The following is a 12,349-nucleotide window of genomic DNA, read 5'->3' as shown; positions in this document are numbered from 1 at the left end:
ATAGAAAAGCCATCAACCACCAAAAATCCCTATGCTCTTACAGCTATATTCTTATTACTATGAAATTAGTGTATGTGAATACACTTTTTATGACAAAGGCTACCCTTACTATACGTAGATTTAGAAATATTAGTTATGCTTTTTATATTCTCTCTTCCGTTTTGGTACAAGCATATGGTCATATAGATTTGGTTATACTGCATACGTATATCTAATGATGGCACATGTAGCTATGATGTTAGCAAACAGAAATAATAAAGTTCTGTGGAATGTTCTTTGCATTTAATAAGGTAACGATGAAAAGCGAGCAGCTGTGCTGGCATTATTCCTTTGACCAGAAGGTGGTTGTTGCTGTGCAGGTAGGTAAATGAAGGTTACCTAAGGTTGGCAAGCATGCTGCAGTGGAACATGTGAATAACTAAACTGGCATTGGCCCCTGCTGTGTTATACAGTCCTTGGCCTGTCATATCCTGTTTATGAGCAGCAGCCTAAAAATTCAAATCTAGCAAGAGAAGGAGGAATTTGAAAACCATATTCATAGCAAATTCTGCTGCCTGAGAGTTGGAAGAGAAATGCCAATGCTAACATGACAGTCTGTTGACAGTTCTTTTTGCTGTGTTTGTGGTTAAGCCAGCTGTGGCAGGCCAGGGGCAGCAAAGTGATGGCCCTAATGGGGAGCCTGTATGTGCTGAGGGTGTCCACCACAGCCCCATAGCTGCCTCATGGGTCATTTGGGACTAGCTTGAATCTCTTAGTTCTAATTAAGAGATTGGAAAGCCAGTGATGTGAAGAAATTACTCCCCTCTCCTCCCCCTTCCCTATTTCCCCCCCCCCCCCAATAGAAATTAAACTTAATATTGATTGTAATTCATCACTGAAATTAGCTACTTGGATAAGGTAAGCTATGTGTTACTATATTTGGTTACTTGTTCAAAGACTGCACATTTGTTCAAAAGAGGTGCTCTTAAATCACCCAGGAATTACAAGAACTGCTTAGTGAAGTACTGTGGCCTGTGTTACAAAGCAGGTTAGATCGAATAAGGATAGCTGAAATTATATCCGACTGAATTTTATCTACTAAGAGGTCTTATAAGAACCTTTAAAGTTAATACTGCATCCTTCCAACTCATTATTTAAATATCTGTGAGTTTTCATGATATAACTTTTTATGCACATTCAGTGCAGTGGCACAGCCACTTTGACGTTTCTGTAGACGGCATGCAACGTAAGCATCCTCTAATAAGAAAAGCCTTCTTGACTTTTTTTCTTTTTAGAAATCAACTGTTTGTAAATACATATTCATGGTTGTTATCCTTTTTTCATTAATAGTGCTCATGTTTCTGTATGTAGCAATCATGAGAAAATTCAACTGCAGGGCAACTCAAATATATAATAATAAAAAAGTCATGATTCCCTCAACTTTCCATGCCTTTGTTGCTGTTCTTTTCCAGGGAAGCTGATATTCTTAAGTCTTCTGGATTTAATGCCTATTGAAAGCCTGCCAGCAGTTTTAGAGAGAGTGAATTTGATGATTCACATTATCCCATCCTGTCCTGTGTTTCCCAGAGTTTTCAACAAATCATTTGTTACAGTTGTACTATCCTCTGTTGTACTTATTTGGAGAAGTGTGGTAGGGAGTTGTAAGTGGTTTTTCAGTGTTTCTTTTAGATCCCTCTGTCTACATGCTTCAAATCTTAATGGGCAGGTTTGAATGGAAAGAAAATAAAAAACAAAGTTGAAACTGCTCCAAAATGCCTGAAAGTAGCTTTTTGTATTAATTTGTTAAATAACATCACTGGTCAGTTTCTTGGGAGTTTTCAGGTCTAGAAACAAATGTTGCATTTGCATGGGATAGCTGAGTGTTTTCTTTCACAACTACTAGAATAAATATTCTGTTTCTGGATGATGGTGAGTTACAAAGTACTCTTAAGTTTGTTGGCTATAGAGTGAATGAAAGCAATTAATTCAGGGGAAATGTACGGCAAAGAGAAAGGAGTAAAGAAAGAGATGTTTCTCTAGCACCCAGTTTTGTTTGGTTTTAATGATTGCTCATGAGGTCGGAATTTTGGGAACATTTTGGGGGAGACAGACTAAAGTTGAGTGAGCCAGAGCTCCATAGAAAATACACTTATCCAGAGTTTATCCCACTGCTATCACCTCTCTATATGGCTCCAGTAGGAGTCTCTCAGAAATATCAGCTTCTTTCAGATAATGTTGGTAAGGCTTGTGTATGCCCTGGCCTGACTGAACTGGTCACATTTCAGCTATCTCCACAGGTCTGTGCCCAGAGCCAGGCTGGTGAACGAGGAGTACCTTTGCCAGAGGCAGTTTGCCATTTGTGTTTGCTCAGGGTTTTGCCCAGGGTGGGAGTTCAAAGAAAAGAGACATTTCCTATGGTGTTGGTAGGGGCGTAATTAAGGCAGAGCCTCCTAGGTCACAGGTTGTGGTGTTGGGAATTCTTGAACGAGCCTCAAAGATTCAGCAAACAGATCTTTTATTCACTCTAATAGACTATGATGTCTATTTCAGTGTGGTTTCATTTGGTTAATGGCATGTTGTCGCTTAGTACATCCAAATAAAGTACTGTATGTATGTTTTGTTGTAGCTGAATTCTAATTCCTGTCTTTTCCATTTTGCAGTCTACACACATTGCTCGAGCCAGCTTCCAGGTTGATGCTTTTGGGTCGTCTTTCATCCTGGACGTAACGCTAAACCAGTAAGTGATGACTCTGTCTTACTCTGTGGTTGTTCAAGACTGGTGCCAGTGAAATGTCACTTTTCTATGGAGGCTTTAGAGGCTGTATTATAGCACAGATGCTATATTTAGGTATTGAGTTCATCTGTAGTAGTGTATTTTAAGTTCTTTTATTGTTTTCTCAAGTTCCGTTGTAGACTTTGATGTTCCCATTGTTACTAAGTACTAGCTATTTCAGTGTAGCTAACATTTGAGTTGTACAATTTCATTTGCAATCTTTCAGTTTATCATAAAGGCAAATTACTGTACTCATGCAGAGCCTCGATGGATATTAAAACATGGAGTTGCTGAAAACTGGTAGCTGTTAGCATTTTAATAACCAAGTGTAAGGTAGTGGAAATAGAGCAATTATGCTATAGCTAATCCTCAGAAAAGAGCAGGATGGATGGTGGAGAAAGAAGTTTCTCCAGATGCATTTACAGTCTTTTGGGAACAGAGAGTCATTATAAGGCAGTGGCACACTGTGAACTTCAGACTGTGAGGAAAGATTGAACAATAGTGAGCTTAAAATGAAATCTGGTGTTTTGCTCTGGACAACGAGTTTTCAAACAGCTGTTTTAAAATAGGACTTGCTTGACTTTCCTTCTCCAAAGCAAAAAGAGAATAAGTAATATAGTAAATGGAAATGCTTGGTTAAGTAATTTGCCTCCTTATAATAGCATGTAATGTTGTGTGGTTCAGTGTAAGAGGCAAACTGCTTAATTGCTACAGGTTTCTCTGTTATAAAGATGAACTGTTCAGGCTGCAATAGAAGTCAATTTCATTTCCTTTTCTTTTCACTTGTAAACACATTTTAAACAGTGGCAACCTCTTTATATGCACTGACACGAGTTAAAATCCACATGTGAATTCCTGCTGGTTGCAGAAGGGAGAGGGAGTCTATGCACTGTGAGAAGGGGAGGGAAACAGGCTGACTTAGAAGTGTGGTTTTTACAACAAATTTTAAAAGATTTCTACAAGAAGAATTTCCTGTTGAGAAGGACCAAGTCCACAACAGTGAAGTGTTTGTTGGAAATAGTAATTTTGTTATATGCGATGTATGTTATATGAAAGCAGGTTGCATAATTTTTTAATTTTTTTTTTTGGTGGCAGGTTAGTGGTGCGTTCACAGTTAGTTTCTGAAAGGTCAGCATTTTCCTTTGGGCTAAATATCAGGTCATCATAATAAAAGTAAATATATTTACTAGTGGTGCATGAACAGACCAGTTTGGGATGTGATTTAAATGAACTACAGCAGTTCCCTCTAGGTGGAGTTTTTGATTACAGACATGTACATGTGTGCATACATAAACACACAAACGTGTATTTAAAATTTGATTTTTGAGGGGATTCTATTTTTATGTCATTCTTTTGTCTTCAATGACATTAGACCAGTATTTCTATCAGAGACTGTCAAAACCTGCCCTTAGTGTTCTTGAGTGCCAGAATCCATCTTAAATATGAACTTTCCCTTTGAAACAAGTCTTTTTATAATGTGAAAACAAAATCATTTTGCAAAGCGCAAAATGAAAACAAGAAGGCTGTAAGGCAATTAAGATGTTTGGCTTCTATCGTGATATTTAAATCATCATTTAGACTGCTTCTGAACTAGAAGATCATCTGCAGATCATCAAATAAAAGGAGAGCCAAGAATACCAGAGCAACATTTAAAATATATTCTTAATTATTATTCCTGTGAACAAATCTGCTTTCTTCTGAAGGCTGTATATATTTTTATTCTCTTCTAATTTTTACTTTCTATATTATATTCTGTATTTTCTAAGGGTTCTGAGAGGAAAACACTTTTTTTTTTTTTTGAGGAATGTTTTTCAAATTTGGCTCATAATAGCTTTGTAATTGAAAAGTAGTTGAGTGCTTGAAAGGAGCTAAGTTCAAGATTTTAGTTTTTTCCTCTGGAAAAAATACTGGCTTAGTGTTTATAACAAAACGTCTGCTAATATCAAAACCATGCTGAAGCTGTGATCTGTGGTAAAATTATCTCTTATGCTTAATATACATTTGAGGAAAGTTAAAGGAGATATGGGGGATGGAGAGGGGGAAAAAGTCATTTAAAATGCTTGGGTTGTCAGAAAGGAAAAACTTCCCCTGCTTTTGTCAGTCTCCCTTCTTGTAGTTTGCCTGTTTGTCTTGGTGCATGTGGTGGCTCTATGTCTGAATGTGTTTGAGCATCATCTTTAGTTATGGTGTAAATTGTGGACAGTCACAATGAAGTGTTAATTCTTCCATACGGTTCCCTAGATGTTGGTAGGAAAAAAAATCAAAATTAAAATTACAGTAGTAAACAAAGACCTTTTTAATTAAAAAAAAAAAAAAAATCAGAAACTGAAGTATACCCCTGCTTCTTACTGCCTGTGTGCGAGTAGATTTTCTATGGTGTTTTCTTTGTGTGTGTAATTTTCTCTCTTCTCTTCAATTCCATCGTTTATATCTGACAATCAGTTTCTCTGTTTCCTCTGCTGTATTTGCCCATGCTTTGCTATACATCCTCCTGCTATGAATCCTTTGGTATTTCAGATTCTATGGTCTTTGTATATTTTCCATCTATTTTCTTACTCAATTCTCTAAAGATTCACACACTGCTTTCTATTCATTCCCCCCACCCCCAACAGTTGTCCCCTCTGCCACTGTCATAGATACCACATAACTTCCTTGTTTTTCTAGCAGCCTTTTCCTTGGCAACTTTTTGTACATTGACAGTTGAGGCTGGCAGAGATTTTTGTGGTCTCCTACTCTTCTCTCTTCCCCTATTGCATGATACCCTATGCTTTATCTCTTCACTGCACCAGAGGTAATGCTAAAATAGAATTTGTGTGTTGTTTGAAGCAACTTTCCTTTCCTTGTCCCTTCCTCTCTCTGTTCTCATGACACTGCTCTTTAACCAAAGTCTGGTCTAAAGCTGCGGAGACACAGGAGGAGATCAAAAAGCATCACTTAATGTTGACATTTCAGCCAACAGAAAAACTGAGGCCCAGGATGGGAGTGTGCACCAGTCCTGGATGCAAGTAAGAGGAAGGAAAAACAATTTTCCAAGTGGCATTACAGTGTGGTAGTCTAACTTAACACAGAAATTTGTATGCTTTCTTCTTGGTCATTTTGGATCTCAACCAGTTTTAAATGTGTATTTGTTCACATGGAACTGAAACATTACCTTGAATAGTAATAAAAACTACTACTACTGCTAAAAATCTGATAATCACAGTGTATTTTCCATTTTTGCAGTGGTGGTATTCCACATATATCATTCTTCTTCCTCCCTCCCCCTGAGTTGTGGTAGTGTCTCTATAATAGGCTTTTTCAAGATAGTGTTTCTTTTTCAACTTCTTTTTTGCCTGTTCAGCTGGCTGAAGTATTTACAAAGGAGCTTTCAGATCGAATCAGCTGTATATTTAAAAGGTTCAATCCCTTAGGCAAAGGTTAGGAAAGCCTTAGTTGCACCACATTGTTATGAAGCCATTGCCTCAGTGTCCTTATGCATACGGAATTGTGTATAATGGAGCTGTTTTCTGGGGCCATCTTCGTTAATGCTTTCTTCAGCATTAGCGCATCTTGGAGCTGACCGCTGGCCTGTTCAGGCTGGTGCTGCTTGCAGGCTCCCCTCCTGAACACATCCAGATCTGGCCATCAACCCAGAGCTGTGCATGACCTGCATAGCAATGGAGTGTGCTTAGTTATTTATTTTTTAATTCCTTCCCATTGAAGTTTTTAATGCCATGAAGCATCTGTGGCTCAGCAAATGGCTATTCCCTTTTTCACGCAGAATACTACTTCTTAAATGTAGCCACGCGACCATTTCACACCTTGGGTTGTAATTACGTGATCAAACAGCAGAGCTTGACAGAAAATGTAGCGTGTTTCTGAACGCCTCAGTGAAACACTTCCAGTGCTGTGAAGCACTTGTGTCTGTTGGAGGAGGCCTGGGCCAGGGCACATCCAGCTACTGATGGAGCAGCAGAGATCTGGTGGCAGAATAGCCCAAAGTAAGCTGTGATCATGGTGCTGGAGTGGGGTAGAGTACTCTACAAGTTTGTTAATCAGCAAAACTTCAATATCTGTGTTTGGTGGGCAGGCCCTGACACAGGGTGACCACACTGAGTTTGCTTTGTGGTAACCATTTCAGTCAAAACATTAGGTCTTGGTCCCTTACTGCTACAGCAGCATCCTTCATTTGGGGGCTCTTTTGTCACACAACTTTTTGAAAGAGTGAACAAGTCAAAAACGTGAGGTTCTCATGTTCATGGTGCAGGGAAAGTGCTCTGAAGGACTATGAGCTTGAATAGGGACTGCTCTGCCCTCCCTACTGACTGTAATTTTGGTGGAGCACACTTACCACCTGCTTTCTCTTCTTGAAATGGGAATGTAATTCTTCTGATCCATGTGTTAGTGGAAAATAATCTACAAAGAAATAGTTGACTGGACAAGATGAGTTTGGCACCACTGCTCTCTGTAGGAAGTGTATGCACTTTTCTTCTCCCAGCATCCCAGCGGAACACCAACAGTGTTTAAGTCAAGAGTCATGACAATGACATCCAGAAATGACAGATCTCAAATTCAGCAAGTTTACCAAGGCCTGCAATTACTTCATTTTCTATGTGGAAAACAAATGCCTTTTTCTACTAGCTTATCAAAAGCTAGGCAAAGCCAAAGAAGCTCATTCAGAAAATACTGGTAGGTATTTCATATATCCTGGTCCTCAGTTAAATTATTTCTGGTTAATGATACTAGAAGGTTCCGGGCACTTCAGGAATTAATTATTCTGCTTTGCCACTGAATGGTTTTTGCAGCTTCTGCTGAGAAGGATGCAGACTTTCCTCATTGCTTGTGTGGAATTTTTATTAGGAATGTCTCTTAGCTGGGGTCTTGTAAACCTTAGAGAATCAGATCAGAAACTTCATAAAAAAATCTCTAAGACTGAAGCAAAATAAAAGGCAGCTTGACAGACAAGTGCCAGCTTTTTTCATGAGACAAACTGCTGAAACTTTCTTTGCCTGTAATTTCTCTTGGCAAATGGTCTCTAACACTAATATCAATGTGTTGTGTAAGCTGTAAATGAAAAACATATTCCTAAATTTGCTCTAAATTGTAAACATTTGTATGTGTGGAATTCAAAAGGATTAGCTTCCTGACATGATTTTAAAAATTGCAATTAAACTGTTTCTGACTCTTACCATTTCTGGTAAGCCTTTCTCCCAGGTTCCCCCCATGGGTCTTACACTCCTCTGATCATCTGGTGTTCTTGCAACAAATGCAGGTGGCTGTTTGCGGTAAGTGATGGCTAGATCAAATGTGAGGAGGAGCAGATCTTCTTTTAAGCTGTTTTGGATCTCCCTGAAGTCCAGCCCAACCTCTATTAGATATTTTAATGAATGCCTTTGCTGCGCACAGTCCCAACTCTTCTTACTGGCAGCTGGAATTTACTGGGATCTAGGGAATTTAAGCTATGCTCACTTCTCTTATTTGTGCCCTATGTGTGCCAGCTGAGGAGACTCACTTTGGTGTGATAACCTTTTGCTAATTGATTCTTACTTAAAATAATGCCTTTTTATTGCCATATGAAAGTGCCCTTACAGTGTAACTGTATTATTTAGTATCAATTTATAGGTAGCACAATGTAGACCAGGTTCAGGTCTTTTGAATGAGGTACTGATTGATGTTCTGAAGTATTCCTAAATTATTTGTTTGACGTGATTCAAGTGCACTGTGATCAGAAACCCAGCTACCAAGCAGGATTGTTCTTTCACAATCCCATTTTGAAAAGTCATTTATCTTTCCCCCAACCTGTAGTGGAAAAATTAGTATGGTCACAATTGCAAACCCAATGTAAGGAACACTTTCTCCCTGATCTTGTTGCTTAATTTCAAAGGTTGATTTTGTTCCTTGTGAGACTGTTATTCTGCAACTCCATTTGCAATAGCATGTTTTGCTAATGCATGCTTTGTATAAATTGGTTGTAAATGACTTATAATTTTTCTTTTTCTTTTTTTTTTTATCTTTAATGAGAAATGTCAGTTCTACAACAAACATTCTAATTTTGTTTGGGCTAACAGACATAGAAAGGTGAGAGAAAATTCAAAATGGTTTCTGAGGCTAGGGAGAGTGACTGGGATTATGCAGTTAGATCTGTGTAGCATCTTAATAAAGGATTCCCATCTTTTTGTTGTTGTTGTAGTTCCAGACATATTTTGAAGAAGTATGGGAATGAATAATTTGTCAAAATAGAAGTTGTTTTATGGGTATTAATGATTGTTATTTATTACCCTCAGAGATAAAGGTTTCAACAACATTTTTAGACTGATAAAGCAGTGAGTTTTTCTCCCACCTTGGTATCTATAGCAAACCAGCCTTCTTTTTATTACAGTAAATAGATTGAGCTCCTAGATCTTTGAGAGAAAGTCATCTTTGAAGTCTGTTAATCATTTCCATACCTCTTCCCTGATCTCCAGTTTTTGCTGGGTTGCTGCTCATCTTTGCTGAGTTGTAGACTGCATTTTGTCAGTGTCACATATAAAGGTAGCCCACGCTTCCCATTTCTACCTGATTTGTACCTCTTTATTTGTATAGCAAACACACAAATTGTTTTTACTTCTCTGCCAAAGTGGGAGGTCCCATTCGGTTGCTTATTTATGTAGTTGCCCAGATTTTCCAACTAGTTTTTTTCTTTCTTTCTTTTTTGTTTCCTCCTTTTTCTTTTATTATAAAAACTTCATGCATCCAAACTTTGAACTTGTTATTTGGTAAATATGGACTATGTTCTTTGATCTTACTGCATCAATGCCTTTACTGTTATTGAATTCATAATCCTGTATAAGAAATTGCTTCTGATAACTCTTATTTTATTTTTCATATTATAAATTCATTTTAAATTATCATTTTTTTGTTTTTATTATTCCCCTGTCACTGTCAAAATATATGAATATACATATACATATACATATACATATATATATATATATATATATATTTTTTTTTTTTTCCCCTCAGCCTCTACCCCTAGATGTTTGGAGATACATGTATGACATGTGAACCCACTGCTAATTTGCTTTTTCAGATTACCACTGTAGAAACTGTGTTTAGAAATTGGAACAAAATAATTTTTCCTTGGGTGGATCCTGAATACTGGTTGCACAGGTGTATCAAGGACTTTGGCAATTACACAAGGTATAGCTGTGAAGAACTTGCAATTTTGTAGCTGTATGATTTTCTCTATTTGAGGAGCAATACAGCTGCTGTTTCCTTTTAGAGTCAGACTTCAAATGTTAGTTTCTTAGAAGCTAATGCAAAGCCACAGTGCAGCCCTCAGGGAAAGGGAGGAAGAGAGAGAACAGTGTGTGCACATGTAACAAAATGCATATATATAGCGCCTGTGTGTGTATGTTGTGCTGAATGAGATGCATGGCCTCTAGTTCACTGATTTAAATTTATTCTGTCATCATGGTGTTATTTGCCACTAATACTCTGAGATCTCTCTCTGAAATGAATACGGATATTTCCATTGGCCTCGAGGATGTGTAGATGTCCCCTTTTGTTTTGTTTTGTTTTTGTTTTTGTGAATATTAGTCTTGAAAACCTAGCTTTGCTACAGAGAAGAAATTTTTGGTAATGATTGTAGTGAAACAGGGATTCAGTCAATGTGATGCACCCATCTTTTAGAACAATTCATGATTAGTACCAGCTATTGGTAAATGCTACTGAAATCAACACAAGTTTGCTACTGCTTTCAGTTTCTTTGAGACTTGGAAAGTTAATGTGATGTCTGTGAAATGCTTGCAAGTGCTTATTTGGCATTCTGGTTAATATGAAAACATAAAAATATAAATTGTTTCATTTATCTGTTGCTTCCAAGTGTGTCACTGTAAGGTAGTCTGAAGCACCTGCAAGAGAATTCCCCTGATGTCTCTGAAATACCAGCTCACAGAATCACAGAATCACACAGAATTTCTAGATTGGGAGAGACCTCAAGATCATCGAGTCCAACCTCTAACCTAACACTAACAGTCCCCACTAAACCATATCCCTAAGCTCTACATCTAAATGTCTTTTGAAGACTTCCAGGGATGGTGACTCCACCACCTCCCTGGGCAGCCTGTTCCAGTAATGGAACTTTTCAAAATGCTGTTCCAGCTCAATGGCTTGTGACTTTTTTGACCTCAGTACCAGGGAAGCTCATGGAGCAGATCCTCTTGGGAGTCATCATGCGGCACTTGAAGGGCAAGCAGGCGATCAGGCCCAGCCAGCATGGGTTTATGGAAGGCAGGTCCTGCTTGACGAACCTGATCTCCTTCTATGACAAAGTGACGCGCTGGGTGGATGAGGGAAAGGCTGTGGATGTGGTCTACCTTGACTTCAGCAAGGCTTTTGACACCGTCTCCCACAGCATTCTCCTCAAGAAACTGGCTGCTCTTGGCTTGGACTGGCGCACGCTTCGTTGGGTTAGAAACTGGCTGGATAGCCGGGCCCAAAGAGTTGTGGTAAATGGAGTCAAGTCCAGTTGGAGGCCAGTCACTAGTGGCGTCCCCCAGGGCTCGGTGCTGGGGCCGGTCCTCTTTAACATCTTCATCAATGATCTGGACGAGGGCATTGAGTGCACCCTCAATAAGTTTGCAGATGACACCAAGTTAGGTGCGTGTGTCGATCTGCTCGAGGGTAGGAAGGCTCTGCAGGAGGATCTGGATAGGCTGCACCGATGGGCTGAGGTCAACTGCATGAAGTTTAACAAGGCCAAGTGCCGGGTCCTGCACCTGGGGCGCAATAACCCCAAGCAGAGCTACAGGCTGGGAGATGAGTGGTTGGAGAGCTGCCAGGCAGAGAAGGACCTGGGAGTGATGGTGGGCAGTCAGCTGAATATGAGCCAGCAGTGTGCTCGGGTGGCCAAGAAGGCCAACGGCATCCTGGCTTGTATCAGAACCAGTGTGACCAGCAGGGCTAGGGAGGTGATCGTCCCCCTGTACTCGGCTCTGGTGAGGCCACACCTCGAGTACTGTGTTCAGTTTTGGGCCCCTCGCTACAAGAAGGACATCGAGGTGCTTGAGCGGGTCCAAAGAAGGGCGACGAAGCTGGTGAGGGGCCTGGAGAACAAGTCCTACGAGGAGCGGCTGAAGGAGCTGGGCTTGTTCAGCCTGGAGAAGAGGAGGCTCAGGGGCGACCTTATTGCTCTGTATAAGTACATTAAAGGAGGCTGTAGAGAGGTGGGGGTTGGTCTGTTCTCCCACGTGCCTGGTGACAGGACGAGGGGGAATGGGCCAGGGGAGTTTTAGGTTAGATGTTAGGAAGAATTTCTTTACTGAAAGGGTTGTTAGGCACTGGAACGGGCTGCCCAGGGAGGTGGTGGAGTCACTATCCCTGGAAGTCTTCAAAAAGACGTTTAGATGTAGAGCTTAGGGGTATGGTTTAGTGGGGACTGTTAGTGTTAGGTTAGAGGTTGGACTCAATGATCTTGAGGTCTCTTCCAACCTAGAAATTCTGTGAAATTCTGTGAAATTCTAAGAAAAATAGTGTTTAAAAACATTTCTACATGTACACAAAATCTGTGCATCCCCTCATATGTACTTTCTTAATTCATTATAAAATGCTTCTGAAGAGGTCAGCTTTTTTTTTTTT

General features: G+C 39.6%; 1 protein-coding gene across 6 annotated transcripts in view; it reads left to right on the top strand.

Annotated features, from left to right (window-relative positions):
• ADAM22 (ADAM metallopeptidase domain 22) overlaps nucleotides 1-12,349 on the top strand; it is a 139,293-nt gene that overhangs the window by 15,788 nt on the left and 111,156 nt on the right. For all 6 annotated transcript variants that reach the window (XM_027450736.3, XM_027450740.3, XM_027450738.3 and 3 more), the window contains exon 3: nucleotides 2,640-2,716. In XM_027450736.3, the coding sequence (XP_027306537.3) occupies nucleotides 2,640-2,716 (77 nt within the window). The remainder of the gene's footprint in view (nucleotides 1-2,639; nucleotides 2,717-12,349) is intronic.

This window comes from Anas platyrhynchos, chromosome 2, assembly GCF_047663525.1.
Source record: "Anas platyrhynchos isolate ZD024472 breed Pekin duck chromosome 2, IASCAAS_PekinDuck_T2T, whole genome shotgun sequence".
In the NCBI taxonomy this organism is placed as follows: Eukaryota; Metazoa; Chordata; class Aves; order Anseriformes; family Anatidae; genus Anas; species Anas platyrhynchos.
Note: the sequence above shows the minus strand (reverse complement) of the source record. Positions and strands in the feature narration are given on the sequence as shown.